The 17393-nt window shown below is 57.4% G+C and overlaps 1 protein-coding gene across 5 annotated transcripts in view; it reads right to left on the minus strand.

Annotated features, from left to right (window-relative positions):
* ITPR1 (inositol 1,4,5-trisphosphate receptor type 1) overlaps positions 1–17393 on the minus strand; it is a gene marked incomplete at both ends in the record, with an annotated part of 163018 nt that overhangs the window by 100501 nt on the left and 45124 nt on the right. For all 5 annotated transcript variants that reach the window (XM_084248296.1, XM_084248294.1, XM_084248295.1 and 2 more), the window contains 3 exons: positions 633–791; positions 1717–1803; positions 6943–7058. In XM_084248296.1, the coding sequence (XP_084104422.1) occupies positions 633–791; positions 1717–1803; positions 6943–7058 (362 nt within the window). The remainder of the gene's footprint in view (positions 1–632; positions 792–1716; positions 1804–6942; positions 7059–17393) is intronic.

A 17393-nucleotide genomic window follows, 5' to 3' on the forward strand; every position in this document is an offset into this window, starting at 1 on the left:
AGTACAAATTGACAATTTCCGGATTGTAACAAGGTCGGAAATGCAGCTGGCAGCACTTGTCACACAAGCCCGTCGTAAGGGCTGTGCCCACGCCCTGAATTCTTCATGTGGCTAAGAGGACCACGCTGCCCGGTCCCCGGTGGCCTCCACAGCCCCCTCACCCGGGGCGAGGCCTCTTGGGACCAAGCGCCACTACAGAAAGGGACAGAGACCGGCCGGCAGCTCGCGGTAGAGGACACGGCTGCTCCTGGAACCCACCGCGCCACGCACGGCCTCCAGCTCCCAGCAGCGCACTCCCGCCCCAGTGACCGGGGTGGGGCACACTGGACGGCCGTGCTTTCCCAGAGGCTCGCCGATGTACAGGCTGCTCTGACAGCTTTCTAGAAGCCCAGGAGGAAAAGCACAGCCACCCTATTTAGGTCACACACACTCAGCACTGTGTTCCAAACACGGTTGCCATAGTGACCCCCTCTTTCCAGACAGGGTGAGCCCCGATTCCAACTTTAAAGTTCTCCCAGTTGACTATCACACAGCTGGGGGGGCAACAGGCCCAGGGCAGGCCTAGGTTGGGAAGGGCACCCCGCTGGGAAGGGCACCCTGCTGGGAAGGGCACCCTGCGGGTCTGCACTCACACTGTCGCCAATGGAGCGCAGCTTGTAGAAAGGCTGGATGTAGAACCAGGAGCCCTCGTTGCCGGCCTCGTCCAGCGTCACCCGCATGGCGTTCTTCTCCAGCAGGGCCGGGAGCCTCTTGTTCACGGTCAGGTACTTGTTACTCTTCAGATGCAGCAGCTGAAACCACGGAGACAGGGCAGCGCTGCAGCTGTTTCCCTCCACCTGAGACACAGGCCTCCGACGTCCCCGCCACCGGGGCTGCCCATGCAGGGGCGTCTCAGGCCGGAAGATGCAGGGGGAGCTGCACTCCCAGCAGCCCTGGGAGGGTGGAGGATGCTCCAGGCCGTGGAGAGGGGCCGGCCCCACACGAGGGACGGAGGCATCACAGGCGCAAAGCGGGAGCGAGAGGCTCACAGGCCATTACTGGCACAGTGGCCGTGAGGCTGTTCCACGGGAAGGGCGTGGCCACTGCAGCGTCCACCTGGACTTCTAAGCCCCGTATCTTTAACCCTCAGGAATGACGATGTGAAAAGTTACAAATGTGGAAGGGAAACACCGTCTTCTGCTCAGTCCAGACCAGAAGCACAGGCCACGGCTTCCGACTAGGAAGGGCTGGAGGGGAGCGTGAAGGTGGTCGCCCCTGGACACGGAGAGACAGCGGGACACCCTGGCCACATGCAATACCCTCTCTGCACCCACACACCTTCCAGGCTGCTGGGGTGTGGGACAGCTGGTCCCGGGCAGGCACCCCTGTTATCCTTGGCCAGCAACTCTGGAGCCAACCGGTGAGAGCATTCCAGAGTCCCGGGGGAGCCAGGCTGACCCCACAGGAGGAATTTCCAATCTCTGCAAGTTACACCAAGGGCAGGGCCAGCCTACTCCTGTGCGCAAGGGAGCGCCCCACTGGGGACACCAGGACACAGTTCGAGTCGGAGCAGGGGAGCGTGGACACCGGCGCGAGAGGACCAGGAAGACAGCCTCGTCGGGCCGTAACTAGAAACGCCAGGCCCCGGTCGGGCAGCTACCTGGGAAGGCGGGGAGGTCCGGGGTCTGGTTCTCGCTCCCTCCTCCCTGACGGGGCCCAGCAGGCCCGCGGGCATACCTGGATGACGTTGCCGTACTGGATCACGGTCCCCAGCAGCTTCCGGTTCTCCGTCTCGTTCTGCTTCTTTTCCAAGTCTGCGGCGTGCTGCGGGAGAGGGACAGCGGTCAGGGAGGGCGCGGCGGCCACACTTCCCTGCCACACCGCAGGGCCAGGAAAGGCGCGGCCACGAAGCCGTCTCTGAGGCCACGCGGGGCGGGTGGGAGCCCAGGGCCGGTCCTCCGCGCGGGTGGCCTGCTGGCTTTTAAAGATCATTTGTTTATTTTATGAAATTCATGGACATGTGCTTAGGGCGAGGCTTGATCAAAAGTATATACTTTTCAAGAAAATGGGGAAGGGGTGAGAGGGGATTTGCTGAGCCCACCTCTGATGGATAAAAGTTTTATCTTTTAAGGCTTTGGAGTCAAGTAAAACTGGGTTTCAATGCTGGGCTGGGCGATGCTTCTGGCTGTGTGACCTGGAATGTGTTATTAGTACCTGTGAGCCTCAGTTTCCTCTTTTGCAATGTGAGGATGAAAGTACCTCCCAGCCCTGGGCTGGTCCTGGTGGCATCCGGGGGGGCTGTCATTGTTAGCTCTGATTGTAATTTAGTTTTTATGGCTGTTCCTTGCCAGGAAGGACATCACCCCAATCTTGAAGAAGAAGAAATAAACCAGCGAGTCTGGTGGAGGTTGCGCAGGCAGTGGGGTACAGGGTGAGAGGGGCTGTCACACCGTTTCCTCTACTTCTAGGGACGCCTGGGGTTTTGCTTACCAATTTCGTTTTTACAGACTACACTTTATTAAGGCACAGAGATGATCCCCAAACCCACATCTGGGCTAACCCCAGCTCTGCGCAGTTACGAAGGAGGCCGGGCAGCGCTCCCCATCCAAGATTGGCGGGCGAGAGGGGAAAGCTGCACAGCGGGTTCCAGGGTAGCCAGCCTGGCTGCACCCCACCCTCCACGTTCACCCCAACCTTGTGACTCGGCTACTCTACTCCAGTTGTAACAGAGCTTACAGCAGGGGCCTGGCTTCCCCAGCCAGTCTGTGAATTGCCCTTTCAACCTGTGTCCCCAACCTGGGGCTGGGGTGCGGGGCCCTGACCAGTCATTTCTCCTCCCAGAGGCCAGATGCCGGTCCCATTTCCAGGACCTGCCCATCCCGGTCCTGCTCCCCCCACACCAGCTGCAGCCCTGGGCCAGGCAGCTCCATCCCTGCTCCGAAATACAGCCCCACTCAGGAGACGCCTGCACATGGGAGACGAGGCATCCTCCCGGGGCTGATGTGCAGAGTAGAGCCGCGTGCACGTCCATGGAGCATTCCAGCCTCGTGCCTGTGACCTGCTGCCAACACAAGGGCCATCCTGCTGCTGAGACTGTCTGAGGGTCACCAAGTTGGCCGGTGGACAACCTTCCCGTTTCCTTCCATCTCAGCACCCCTGGGCCCTGCTAGAGCACAGGCATCGCTAGGAAGCCGCATCTTCTGAGGAAAACGAGCAGCAAGAAGGGATCCCGCACCCACGAGACCCACGTGGCAGGAGGGGAGGCTCCTGTCCTAACAGGCAGTTGCAGCTTCACGGCATCAGCCTTGTCCTTCCAGGAGCAGGGTGGACTCAGAGGCCTCCTGCTCTCACTTTTGGGCTCAGTTCCCAGTTGCTCTTCTTAGGGACAAAAGACAAACCCCCAGTTCCGTGGCGCCTTCATGAGTATCAGCAGGCAGAAGCCGGCCAGCCTCTGCCCTGCCCCCTTCAGAAGGCCCAACTCTTCTCACCTCACCCGGTTTTCATGCCGATGCCCCCCCTCTGGAGGGCTCTGCAGCACCCATGGGTTTTCTAAACAAAACCCGGGGCAGGATCCATGTGGAAGGCAAGCGAGACCTGGAGAGAGGCGTTTGTTCTTGCTAAGCAGCTCTCGGCTAATTTGGACGGGAAGTTCAAGAAAGAGAAAAATGCCAGAGGGCGAAAATCAATGGGTTCAGTAAAATAAACATTCTCCAACAAGGAAGTGTGCAAATGTGGCTGTTCTCTGCTCAAAACACACACGGACAGGATTCACATCAGAGACCCACACAGCGGGGCTCCCGGGCCTCCACACGGCGCTGGGCGCGGAGAGAGGGCTCCCGTGGACATTCCTCTCATCTGAAGCACTTCCTGTGGCCTCAGTTAAGAAACACGCATCTGAAACATTACGGTATTTCCTCCCCTTGCTCTCAGGGCGCCGGCTGGCCCAGCAACCCGCTCCGGGCGCGTCTCCTCGGGAGAGAGCCGGCACATGCGCAGCCCACGCGACTTTCCCCACAACAGAGGAAGCTGTCAGGACCCTGAAGGCTGCTGCCCACGCGGGCCTGGGCAGGGAAGTCACAGCGCCGACCGCCGACAACGGGGAGCCGGGAGCCTGAGCAAGAGCAAGTCTGCTTGTGAGACCAGATGGGAGAAGAGGCGGTTAGAGACTGAGAAGACTTAATTCATAATTTAAGATGACTGGGCCTCCCTGGTGGCGCAAGGGTTCAAGTCTCAGCGCTATTAAACTATCTCAGCCACCGCAGCATGAGTTCGATCCCCGGCCAGGGAGCTACCCACAGGGCGCAGCAGACCTCTCCTGTCTCCCCGCTGCTCCCCTCAGCAGTGTATTTCAGTGGATCCTCCTGTTCTGCTCCCCACTCTGTCTCTAGGGAGTCCTCTAACTGCCCCCCACCCCGCAGCTCTGGCCTACACCCTAGTTCTTGAGTGCATAAATAAATAAATCTTTTTAAAAATTAATAATTTAAGATGATTTAGGACACAGCGCGGAGGCCTGGGGGAGGGGCTGGGTGCACCCCACACACCAGCCAAGGCCTTCACCCTTAGCTTTCCTTCCTTGGTCCATCTGGAACTCTTTTCCTAACGACTTGGGGACGCTGAGTCTCGCCTCCTGCTGCCTCTCCTTCACGCGAGGGCTGCTCTGGACACCCACGTCACCAGACTCACTTGGGCCCTGGGGACACCTGTCGGCCCAGGCCAGCCCCCTGCTCTTTGATTTCAGAAACACAAAAGCCCCAGGAGATGGCCACAGCAAGGCCCCCGGGACAGCAGCAGGGCTGCCTGCTCTGGACTGGGCCGCGGGGCTGTCACACTGGACAGGCCAGGCGGTCCTGGGCTCTCCGGGCTGCTGGGTGCCCTGCAGGCCTGACAACACAGGGGCCACCCCAAGGGAACAGCACAATGCTGTCCTGCCGGGAAGAGCTGCCAGGCCTGGGGCAGGAGCCCTTGGGCAGTCGGGCCTAACAGTCGGCACCCCGGTAATTCCTGCAGCAGAAGTGAACACAGGGCCACCAGCCACTAGATGTCATGCTCCGTCAGAGCTGCCAGCAGGTCGCTTCTCCCAGTCAAAAGGAAGTCAAGTGGTCTAGACAACCAATTCCTTAAATGGCATTAATTTAAAATACTCTGACCTTTGATTAGGCTGCTTCACAGGAGTTGACAAAAATAAAAATGGAAACCCACTGGAGACTGGCCGCTGGCCCCCAAAGGCAAGTGGCGGCCCAAAATACATCACTCTGGTGCAGCCGGCAGCGAGAGGCTGGGGCGTGCAGGGCAGGCCCAGCGGCGCAGGAAGGGGACCCACATAGACCATGGCCCTCTCGGGGACACTCGGCCTCCTCTGAGCTTTCTCAGAGGCCTGGGAGAGAGCCCACTGTTCTCTCGTCAACAAGGAGCTCCGGCCCCTCACCAGCGGGATGGGTCTTTCCAATTGCGCAGCTTTCACGGGTGGCTCGCCAAGGGGCATCGGAGGACCCGCTGTCCAAATGAGGCACAGGGGCTGTGCCCCGGGCTGAGTGGCAGCTCAGGCTTCATGGGAGGGTCCTACAGAAAAACTCGGCTTCTCAGCTCCTCTCAATAAACCCAAGGCTTGCAGCCCACGTCCCCAAGCGGCAGGATGCGGGCCACGGCCTGCGTGAGGACACGCCGGGACTCGCAGCCCAGCCCGCCAAGCCCTTCCTCCCAGCCAGCTCCCTGCCCAGCCAGCAGAGCCTCAGTTTACACTCCTGCTGACGGAGGTGGAGGGGAAATGAGGGCTTGAGAGTCCCCAAGAAGATCTCATTAAACAAGGAGTTTCATACCAGAAAAGGCAAGGCAGGCTCTCCCCACAGACACCATCACCCTGGCTCACCCCACAGGCACACACACTGGACAGTCCTCCCAGGAGGCCCCCCATCCCCCTTCAGATGGGCCCTGTGCTCCCGACACGGACCACAGGGGACCCCAGACATGACAGCAGTGGAGGGAGGGGCTCCGAAGCTCAGTGGACGGGCCTGTCCCATGCACGGTCAGTGGGCTGGACGGTCACTGGGCTAAAGCAGAGGCCACAACTGGAGCCCCGCCCCGACTCCCCTTCACCCCAGCCACCCAGCGGGGTCCCGGCCGCTGCACCACGCAAGCACATCTTCCGGAGTGCAAGGGCGATTGGTGAGGGAGAGGACACTTCGCATTCTGCGTGACCCCACCAGGACCCCCAGGCGTTTTGGAAAGTAACATTGGGAAAGTGGGCCTCTGGGCTGTGAGGGCTGCACCCCTGCACCCGTGGGGAGCGAGGCCAGCTGTCAGGGCACAGCACAGACCATGGGGCTTCAGCGCCTCTGGCCCTTGGCAGTGGGGCCTGCTCTCTGCTGACTCACAAAAGCTACTGTGACACCTGCCACTTTCCTCCTGTGTCTCCCTCACGACTGGTCCCTATTCAGCTCTTCTGTGTGTCACCTCCTACTAGCCAGGGTCAGCACATCCACTGCCAAGGGGGCGCTGGCCTGCTGAGGTGAGAATGTCCCCCTGGAAGCCCTGAAATAACACTGCGGTCCCCAAAGTCCTGAACCAGAGGCTCAGGTGCGGCTGTGGTCACACAGCACATCAGAACAGCGACAGCCACGACGTGAGCCAAGAGCTGAGATGCACGGGGAACGCCCACGTGTAAGGCCCTGTCCCGGTGTCCTCTGCATCCCGTCACACCTTCACTGCACCCCGTCAGTGGACAGCACCACCACCCCCCTTACCAGACAGGGAAGAAGGTCAACGTCACCGAGTCATTGGTCTGAGACACTGCGGTGGGGGAGGCCGGACTGGTTGGTCACCAGCTGCGCCCAAACACCCTGGGAAGGGGACCTCAGGGCGTATTGACAGCCAGTCCCCAAGCCGGAGGGCACAAGCCTAGGCCCCACCACTGCCGGCCAGGCCTGGCTGGCCCCGCGCCTGCCCCCCACGGCCGTCCCTACTCACATGCAACTTGTTGAGCAGCACTGCATCGGTGGTGCTGTTGGCCCCGGGCTTCGCCGCCTTCCAGAACTGCTTCTGGGCAGAGTAGCGGTTCATGGGACACAGCTTAAAGAGGCAATCTGGAAGAAACACACAGATGGCTGTCAGCAAGGAAGCATGTGCCCACTGCCTCCCTGGGACAAGGTGCCCCCCTCAGGCACCAGCAGAAGTGACAGGTTACAGGCCCTTTGCACAGCTCCCTACTGGCCCGCCTTGCAGCCCATGCAGCCCGTGCCAGGTGCTGGCCACCCGGCCGCGCCCAAGTCATCCGGAAAGGGGACACCTCAGGGCGACCACAGCCCTCTCTGGCCATTCCCACACAGCCAGTCTGAGTGGCGAGGGCCCAGGGTCCAGATGAGGGCTCCTGATGCAGCCCGAGCCACCTCCTGTCCTAGTGATGGGAACACAGGGACCAGTGTCCTCACTGTGTGCAACAATCATCCCAGCACCTTTGTGGAAACCCCACACACGTCAATCCACTTAGCATCACTCAGGAAGCTGATCTGGAGGCGCCTCCCAGGCAGCGTCCGAAGAGCTGAGTACAGCAGCCCCCTCTGGAGAGACAGTGCAAGCCTGGCCCCACACTGAGCCCGTCTGACCCTTGCCCCTCCTCTAGGACCACCGGCCAGGGCACACAGGCTCTACAACTTTAGACACTGCCTGCAGGGCACTAACCCTGGCAGGTGGGCTAATGACATCAGATGGTTTCTGCAAAAAAAATCAAAACATTGCACATGGCAGCCACGCAAACCCAGCCCATAAATGACCCTGCTCTTACTCCTCTTGTCAGTCACAATAGGGGGAAATATGATTGAATCAGACCTGAAGGTGTTACCACATATAAAGAAGAGTACGCAAACCACTTAAAATGCTGTCGTTCAAGTGGATCAAGATGCGGTGTATATACACACAATGGAAAACTACTCAGCCATCAAAAATGATAAACTCATGCCATTTGCAGCAACACGGATGGAGCTGGAAGGGATCATGCTCAGCGAAATAAGCCAGATGGAGAAGGATAAATATCAGATGGTGTCACGTCTATGTGGAATACAGAAAAACCAAAGGGTCAAAGACAAAATTGAAAACCAACCTTTGCAAACTGACCACTGATCTTGGGCTTTCAGAGGGAGCGGGGAGGCAAGTGGGGTGAAAATGTTGGGGTTGTGAGGGGAGAGGTAAGGCCTGTGGGTGCTGGGGGGGGCGGGCTACAGTGACTATGCCTAGAGGGGATTCTTATACTGTCGAAACACTAGCAAGGATGGAAAACAATGGTGCCTCCATAACAGGAATAAAATATTGTCCCCCATGATGTGCGTGGCCCAAAAGCACCTACATCCCCAAAGGTATTGTTGATGAGACTGTAATCACAATTAAAAGGATACCGCATATTCACTCATCTTTTTCATTAACCTCTATTCTCCTTGTTTCTGTAAAGCTGACAGTTTATTGGTAACACATTTATAAAATGCTTAAATACATGTGTTGCTTAAATACACCCACACCCACGGGTTATATCATCAAAAATTTTTTGTAAAGGACATGCCATCAGAAAAGTTTAGAAATAACTGCTCTAAAACAGGAATTCTAGGGCCTCCCTGGTGGCGCAGCGGTTGAGCGCTGGGTTGCGAAGCTGCCTGCAGCCTCTGCAGCGCCGGTTCAATCCCAGTCGCCGGGCAAAGGTCCCACATGGCACGCAGACCTCTCCTGCCGCCCGCTGCTCCCCTCAGCAGTGTCCTTCGGTCCCTCTGCCTGCTCTGCTCCCCGCTCTGGTGAATTCTCTCACCCTCCTGCGCTTCTGACTGTACCCAGTGCTTGTATAAATAAATAAATAAATCTTAAAAAAAAAAAAAAGATTTATTTAAAAAAAAATAAAACAGGAATTCTAAAGATGATGCTCTCTGGAAAATTTACTTTTGACATACTGAGTTCTCAAGTGGTATTTATAAAAATAAAGTTGGAAAGAATATGCATAGTTGGGAAAATGGGTACCCTGAAAACAGACCAGGCTTCTAGGAATACCCGATCTACTAACTGTGCATTAAGGCAGGTGCCCTTACAGCGCCTCGAACAGGTAAAAACCTGGTGACTATCTTCGCTAAGTAACTATCTCAAAGTAAGAAAAACTCATATATTGTCAGTACAGAAACACTAGGATTTTCCCTTAATTCTGACTTGAAGTTGTTCAGGGAAAAAAAAAAAGATGGTTTACCTGCAGGAATAAAAGGCACTTTCCCTGCTCCTATCCTCTCCTTCACCACACAGCTGACCTAGTCCCAAGCAGTTCTAAGACACGCCCATGGTGGCTGATGCCCCTCTCGACAGGACCAGCCCCACTCGGACAGCAGGCCACACACCAGAGACACCATCAAGGGCTCCAGGGAACAACAGTCACGGCAGGAAGCAGGTTAAAAAGCAGGGAGGCCTCCCCACCTCCAAACAAGCCCACAGTCACTGTCTTTTGCTGTATCCTCGGAGACGTCGTGATGCACAGCAGAGACCAGGGTCTTCTGCCCGGCGGATGTGGGCAGCGTCTCCACCCGCCAGGTGAGGCACACACACACACAGCCCAGCAGCGCCGTCTACACTGCCGCTCTGTCTTTGGCACAGAGCAGGGGGCGGCACCTGGGCTGGGCCGGGGCGCCGTCCTTGAAGATCACACAACGTAAAGCAAAAGCTGGCGTTCCCGATACTGACATCACTGGCGTTAATATTTGATATGTGAGTTACTCTCAGAATCACATGGGGTCAACGATTTCAAATTTCATCAAAAAGACATCGAGAAGGAAAGGATGTAAAACGCACGTCCCCCGACAGACTTCACGGGATGATGGATAAAGAACGTGCACTGCAAAGTTTTCCAGATTTCGGTTGATTCTGGGAAAATTGGGCTGGATCCCCGATGCCATGTGCCCCCCACAAGGCACAGCGCGTCCTGCAACTGCTCCGGACAGGGAGGGCAGCGCCCCCCACAGACCAGGGGCCGCACCCCAGGGTCACACCTCAGCTTCGCGTTCCAGAGAGTGTGGCTCAGCAGCGGGTGCAGCCAAAGCGGAGCTGTCAGGGCCACACCAACTATTTCCGGGGCAGAGCGGGGATCTGCATGGGATTATGTGTCTTCACCTCGGCCGTCTATGTAAACAGAAGCCATGCTCACGCGCTAGTAACAGAACTGAATTAGCCTTGCTGATTCTGTCCTGCCTTCTGGTTGCTTAGCAACTGATTCCAAGTCAAAATCAAATTAAGCAATTCAAATGGGATGTTACAGTAACCCTCCCAAATTCTTCACGTTGCTGGCTCCATGTTGTCCTTTGCTATCTGGACTGTACCGCTGGGCAAAATTAAAGTTCCGCTGGATGCGAATACTGTGCCAAGGATAGAAACCCGCAAATAGAGGAAATCCAGTAGCAGAATATACGTAAAACCTACTTGGGGGAAGTGAGTGTGTGTATATACACACACACACAAACACACCCCACACTGTGGCTCAAGCTCACCCCAAAGAAATGCCATGCGCGTATCTTGTGTGACGAGTGTTATTTTATTTTAGGCCTTTGCAGAATAAACTAAAGTTTTCCAAAAATTCTCTTTGGAATAGTCCTAAACTTTCACACACGCCACGCTGGACTAGCAGCAGAGGCGCAGTCGGCTGAACCGGGGCCTGACTAAGAGCTCAAGGGCTGGGGGGCTGTAGCGAGCGCCTCCCCTCAGTGGGCGCTGCTTGAAAATGGCCTCCAGAACCTGGCCAGGGAGCGCGTGGCTGGCTCAGGAGGGACAGCAGCCAGTTGAGGAGACAGGAGCACAAAGGGCCTCCAGCGAGCCTGCAGCCCCCACAATGGGACCCCCAGGAGAGTGAGACAGCAAAGCAGCCTAATCCACAGGGAGTCCTGTCAGGGGCTCAGTCTGAGAACACAGGCTGCAGTGACACAGCTGAACCCCACTTCTCCCACGGTCCCCCAAGCCCGCGGCAGGCCTTGCCTGCTCTGCACACTCGGGTAACCGCCAGCTGCAGGGAGCGTGGGCTTCCTCGTGGCTGTGGAGTGGACAGCTCCCGGGTGCTGGCGTCCCTCGGGCCCCCTCGGCTCCGGAGGCCACGGCAGGCACGTCCTCTGAGGTCGCTGCCAGCTCTACGCATCTGTTGCCAAATTCAACACCGAGGACTAGAGGCGGGCACAGCAGGGGCACAGCAGGGGACACTCGGGCTGCTGGTCACGCACAGCGGGGGATTCATGCAGAAGTAGCAGGATGCGTGCGCCCACGGCCTTTGGGCTGAGACCCCGCTCATCTCTAAGGACACGGTCTTCTTGGCAACGGTGCCCACGAAGGAAGGGCAGGCCGGAGAGGGCAGAGTGGGGACAGGAGAGGAAATCCAGAGATCCCGTTTGCTCATGCTTCGTCGGAGCTTCCTGGGACACAGCCCGGGTGAAACGCTGAGAAGGCGGCCCACGCACGGCAGGTGGGAGGCGGACAGTCCACTACTGACGGTGACACGGCAGGAGGGCAGGGGACAGCGGGCGCTGCGAGGATGGAGAGCTGAGGAATTTGAGTTACAGTTGATGCAGCCCCCGACCCTGAGCAGGGAGCACTCGGCAATCCAGAAACGACGTTCCGAGGTTAACAGAAGCTTGACCTGGAGTCCACTGAGAAAAATAAGGACCCTCTTCTCCACCCCCAAAAAAAATCCCACGTGAGGAAAACTGAAAACAAAAAGCCCAACTTCAGCGTCAATGAAACTCAGCTCTGGCAGCAGTGAGGGAGGCAGGAGGAGTTTGCAGGGTGGTGCGTGGCGGGTGGGGTGAGCCCACAGGGTGCAGCGAGAGGCCCACCCGCCCGCCCAGGGGGTTCCCCAAGGGCTCAGCAGCCCTGGCTGGGGGGCAGCACAGCACCCGCACATGCTGAGGCTTCAGAGGGGGCGAGGGCAGAGGACGCACAGCAGAGCTATGCAAATAAAGAAAAACAGACCGCTAATGCCAGGGGAAGTTGCATATTAAAATCCAGAGTGTCAATATTTACACAGTTATAAGAATCTGAGCCTGAGTATTAGTCTGGCTGAAAATAAGGTGGGGGGACAGGTTACAAGGCCAATGGGGTGACGGGGGCGGAGCAGGAGGGCAGGAGAAAGCCTGTCTCATCCAGGACGGAAGTCAGCAGCCGAGATTCAAAATAATCGCCAGATACCAAGAGACACACATCATCTAGACATACAGCAAATGCCAGAAGAAAACACTGGAGTATCTTAAAGCACAGCCTCTGGAAAGTGGGGAGGTAGGCACGGGGCGTCAGACATGGGACTGTTACTTTTATTCTTCATTTTACCGATACTGGTAAAATGTTACTGGTATGTTACTGGTCGTAACATAAAACAACCATTCTGAAGTGAGCAACCCGGCGGCATTTAGCACGCTCCCTGTGTTATGCAACCAGCCTCTCTAGGCAGCCCCACACCGGCCTCGTCACCCCAAAAGGAACCCGCATCTGTGAAGCAGTTCCCTGCCGGCCTCCCGGCCCCTCACTGTTTCAGGGCTACGCAGGAGTCCACAGAGCTTGTTTAAAGGCTTGTGACCTCCATCGCCCTCCGCTTCCTGGCCCCCACTTTGCAGCGAGAGACCCCTGCCCCTGATGGCTGCGGCTCTGTGGGTGACCGTCAAATTCGGCAACACACATAACCTACAGCCCGTGATTCACAGGCCTCTGCCGGGCTCACGGGCCCAAGAAGTGCTCCCCCTGGGCACCAGCACCGCACCCCTACTTGAAGAGGGTGTCCTGGCACAAGAAGGCCCTCCGGCAGCATCAAACTTGTCCACGCGCCATCAGTGACAACCCAGGACCAGCTCCGCCATGGGGCAAAGCAGCTGAGAAACCAGAACTCGGTGGAGGCCGGGGGAGAAATGCTTCGTGTGCACCCGGCCACCCCCAGGGCCTGTCCTCGGGCCACCAAGCAGCCCTCACACCAGTCTCCCCATCCGCTGGACGCAGCCAGTCCCCGCCCACCCAGAACCTGAGCTCTTCAAGCAGTCGCCAAAAAGACAAGCAACCCACTGGCCACCTTTTCTGAGTTCTTCATTCAGCTGCCACATACACACCACAGAGTTTGTGGAGGGAGAAATCAAGGGGGTTTACATAAGGTAGAAACAAGAAAGATTTAAGCGCTGGTCATTCATCTTGCCATTTTTTTTTTAAAGGATTAAGAGGCAACAGACAAGGTGACCCACGAAGAGAAGCGGGGTGAGTCTCCCACCTGTGGAGGCAGACGCCATGGAAGGGAAAACGATATAACCTGCACTTCGAGGGCGCGCTCAAGTCAGGCCAGCAGCTTCCGAAACACTTATCTGCCTCGCTCGGCACTGTGACCTCGGCTGCTCAGCAAATCACAGGCCCGGAACTGAATGCGTGGCTAACCCAGGTGGAAGAACGCTCTAGAAGAGCAGCTCGCAACAGGAAAACCTGCTGATGTTGTCACCAGCAAGTAATTAACCCCCATTTACTCCAAGAGGAAGCCAAGGTGACATCTGGCCTCCGCTGCACAGGAACCACGTCCCCGCCAAGCAGGACGTCGCGACGCTGTGCAGGTGGGACTGGCGTGTCAGCCCCCAACCTGTCGGCAGAGAGGGGCCTTGTCATTAAGAGACAGAGGCCACCGAGGTCCCGCCTTCCCACGGGGGCGACCGGATGCTTCCTCCGCACAGAAACCCTGGCCCGCAACCCTGCCGGCCGGGCCGGCCTCCCCCGAGCCGTCCAGACCTGGGCACGCGGGAACACGCAGGCGCTGGAGCCTCCCTGAGCGCGTGACCTTGTTTGCACACGTTCACACCCAGGGCAGATCTCACGGACCAGGGGCAGTTCTGCTTTGGAAATTGTGATCCACCTGAAAACTGCTTTTCCACAGTGACGGGGCCGACTCTCATCCCACCCACAGCGCAGGGCTCCCCTCCGCCCCAGCGCTGCTCACGCGGCCACCGCTGCCAGCAGCCCCCCACCCCACCCCACCCCCGCGCCAGGGCCCTGCGCGGGGCTCCCGGCTGTCCGGGAGCCGTGCTGGAAAGCAGCTGATCACTAATGGCAGGTTTCCTTCCCTTCCCTTCTCAGAGGCGGCTGATGTTCACACACCCCTCCCACATCCAGCACCGCCACGACGGGAAAAAAGGACTCGATGTTCAATCAGTTGTTCTGGAAACTCATCAACGAAGCCTGTGAAGCGCACCAAGGACAGCTGAAGACACCGCAGTTCCTCTAGATGTTGAACAAAAATGGCGCCTACGCCGTGCCCGGGAGAGAGAGCGCGGGGCTGCAGCTCAGCTGCTAACCCAACCTGTCAGGAACAGGAGGGGCAGGGGCGGCTGTGGCCGCGGCTCGGCCGACACGGGAGACCTGGGAGGCGGCGCTCAAGGCCACTTTTTTTTCCTGCTGCGCCTTCTGAGCACAGAGATGCCATGTTCTTTGGCGAAGTTCGCTCTGGGCAACTTCTGTTCCCGGAACCAGGGACACGTGACGCGCAGCGTCCCTCTGAAGACCACGGAGGCCTGAAGTGGGGTCTGGCTGCAGCGCCCAGCCGGAGGCGGCGGGCCTCACCTTGCCACTCCTCCCTCCTGGGCTGCGGTGGCTCCTGACTGTCTGTGGGACTCGCTTTCTGAGAAACCAGGCTCCGAGGGGCAGGCGCAGAAGTCAGCTGACCGGCACAGTGCTGACCTTCTTCCAACAAACGTGTCCACCACCGTCACGTGCACATTCCCAGAAAACCACCTGCCCCACCACAGTCTCCACACGACAATTTCCAAAGAGCCCACACACTATCAATTTACATAGAAAACACAGAAACGTTCACCTATATTTGACAAATGCCAGGAATCCCTAGCTTCTCCATTTAGAAGCCAAGAATTAAAGCTATTTCAGCTCTTCTCAAAGAGCAGAAGAGGCAGTTCCCAGAGAGGGTGTTCCTCCTGTGCTCCGGCCCGGAACCCCCAAGAGCCCACGGGCCGGTTCCCGCCAACAGGCAAGCGCAGGCTTGGAATCTCAAGAGAATCACAGACCACGCGTGAGCTCAGGAAGGCTCAACTCTCCCCCACGGGAAGCCAGCGGGGGTGTGATGAGTGGTGTGGGGTCCGGAAAGAGGCCAGGCTGGTGCCCACCGACCACCCTGAGTGATAAGCCAGCTGAGGTGTGCTGTGGGGGGCACCGAGCCGGGAGGGCAGGACCAGCAACGCCGATGACTCTTGACATGGTTGTGCGGTGTGGAAGAGCCCAAAGAACACACTGGATATAGTCCTAGGAAATGCAAACTGCGCTACAGCGACGTGTCATCGGGGCTCCCGGGGGGCGGGGGGTAAGAAGGGGGAAGGAGGGAGGCAGGGGAGATTAAAAAGGGGCAAGATGACACTTGGGGGCAATGAGTATCTTCATTATTTGAACTGTGGTGACGGTTCACTGGTCTACACAGGCGTCAAAACTTTTCAAATTGTACATGTTTAAAATATGGGCTTCATAAGCTATTTTTAAACACAGCCTCTGTAATGTTATCAATATTATTCTCTAAACGAGAGCATGCCTCACTGCAGTCGAGCTTTCCCCCAAAGAGAGAGATTTCTATATCGAAGCCATAAGTGGTGTGACACCTGGAGTCAGAGTTTGACCCTGGAACACGAGTCAAACAGCTCCGCGGCCCAGAGGTGGGGACAAAGCAGCCTCTTCACATTATTTTCTGCTGTGATTTTTTTTTTTTTTTTTTATAGAGGCATGCTTTATTTATTTGTTTGCTGGTTTGTTTGTTTGTTTTGTTTATACATGCACTGGGTACAGTCAGAAGCACGGGAGGGTGAGAGAATTCACCAGAGCCAGAGCGGGGAGCAGAGCAGGCAGAAGGACCGAAGTACACTGCTGAGGGGAGCAGCGGGCGGCAGGAGAGGTCTGCGCGCCATGTGGGACCCTCCTCTGGTGGCCGGGGAGCAGCCGGGGATCGAACCGGCGCCACAGAGGCCGCGCGCAGTTTCGCAACCCAACGCTCAACCGCTGCGCCACCGGGGAGGCCCCTCTGCTGTGATTTTTATTAAGAAAATGTTGGCTGACAACACTGTAGGTGATTCAGAGGTACAGGATCACAGGTGGAGGTTACCACACCACATCCACCACCGGAGCCCTTCACCACAGTCCCCGGGACCCTCCACACACTGCTCTCCACCCTCCCCTCCCTGCAACAGCCTCGATGCTAGTCAGGTTTCCAGACTTTGTTCCTGGTTTGACTCTGTCTGTCCCCTCGTTTGGCTTCTCTACACTCCACACCTCAGTGAGACCATCTGGTATTTGTCTTTCTCCTTTTGACTTACTTCACTCGGCATCATTTCCTCCAGGTCCAGCTGTGTTCTCACAATTGGCAGGGTTGCACCTTTTTCATGGCCGAGTAGTATTCCATTGTGTAAAACAGACCACAGCTTCTTTATCCCTTAAGCTGTTTCCACAGCTCGGCTATTGTGAACAGTGCTGCCACCGACACAAGAGTGAGTGTGTCGACACACTTACAAATAAGCTTTGGGTGGCGGGAGGGGGAGCAATCCTGCTTCCTGAGACAGGGGAAAAGCACCTGGGAAGGATGCGAGGGAATGCACCAGTGTTATGTGGCATCAAAGAGTAGCCTTGTTGGGAACGGCCCTAATATCACCAATTTGTAGTGAGTGTTAACAACCCAAGCCTGGAACATGACTTGAGTTTCAGAAGCCACACTCAGGAGCAGAAGCACGCTGGGTAGAGCCGGACAGAACGACACGCACCCAGACAATCTGGCACCATTCTGGGAAGAAAGCAAGTCACGCTTAAACATATGACCTGGTGCTGTCAGACTCCCAGGAGAAAACAAAGGGAAGAAGCTCCTTGGCAATGGTTTTAGGGGTGACTTTTCTGCACCTGATACTAAAGAGCATCACGCAACAGAGACAGCTGACAAGAGGAAAAGGCAACCTACAGGATGGGAGAACCCCCCCTGCCAACCCCACCCTGGACAAGAGGCCACCGTCCGCGAAGAGAAAGAACTTCACGTCAGCAGCACGACAAGGAATCGGATCCTAAAGCCCAACAGAGAAAAGGAGCTGGTTCCCGAGGTGGGCGTCTAAAGGGCTCGCCCTCGCTCGTCAGGGAAACGGGACTGGAAGCCCCGGGGAGCGCCCCCCCCACCCCGCAACCACAGAGCAGGCTGGCGCGGGTGCACGGCTGGTGGGTGTGCCCACTCTGGGGACTCGCACACACCCATGGAGAGAAAACAGGAGCTCAAAGAGGAGCCTCAAAGAGGAGTTGGGGTAAGTGGAGAGTGAGTCTCCAAGCTGACCGTGGTGGTGTCCACAGCGGCCCAGACACAGACAGCTCTCGCGACACCGCTTCTCGGCGGGCCGACCACGGCTGGCCCTGCAGGAACGGCGTGGAGCAGGGGACCC

The sequence above is a fragment of the Talpa europaea genome (genome assembly GCF_964194135.1).
Source record: "Talpa europaea genome assembly, chromosome: 11".
NCBI lineage: Eukaryota > Metazoa > Chordata > Mammalia > Eulipotyphla > Talpidae > Talpa > Talpa europaea.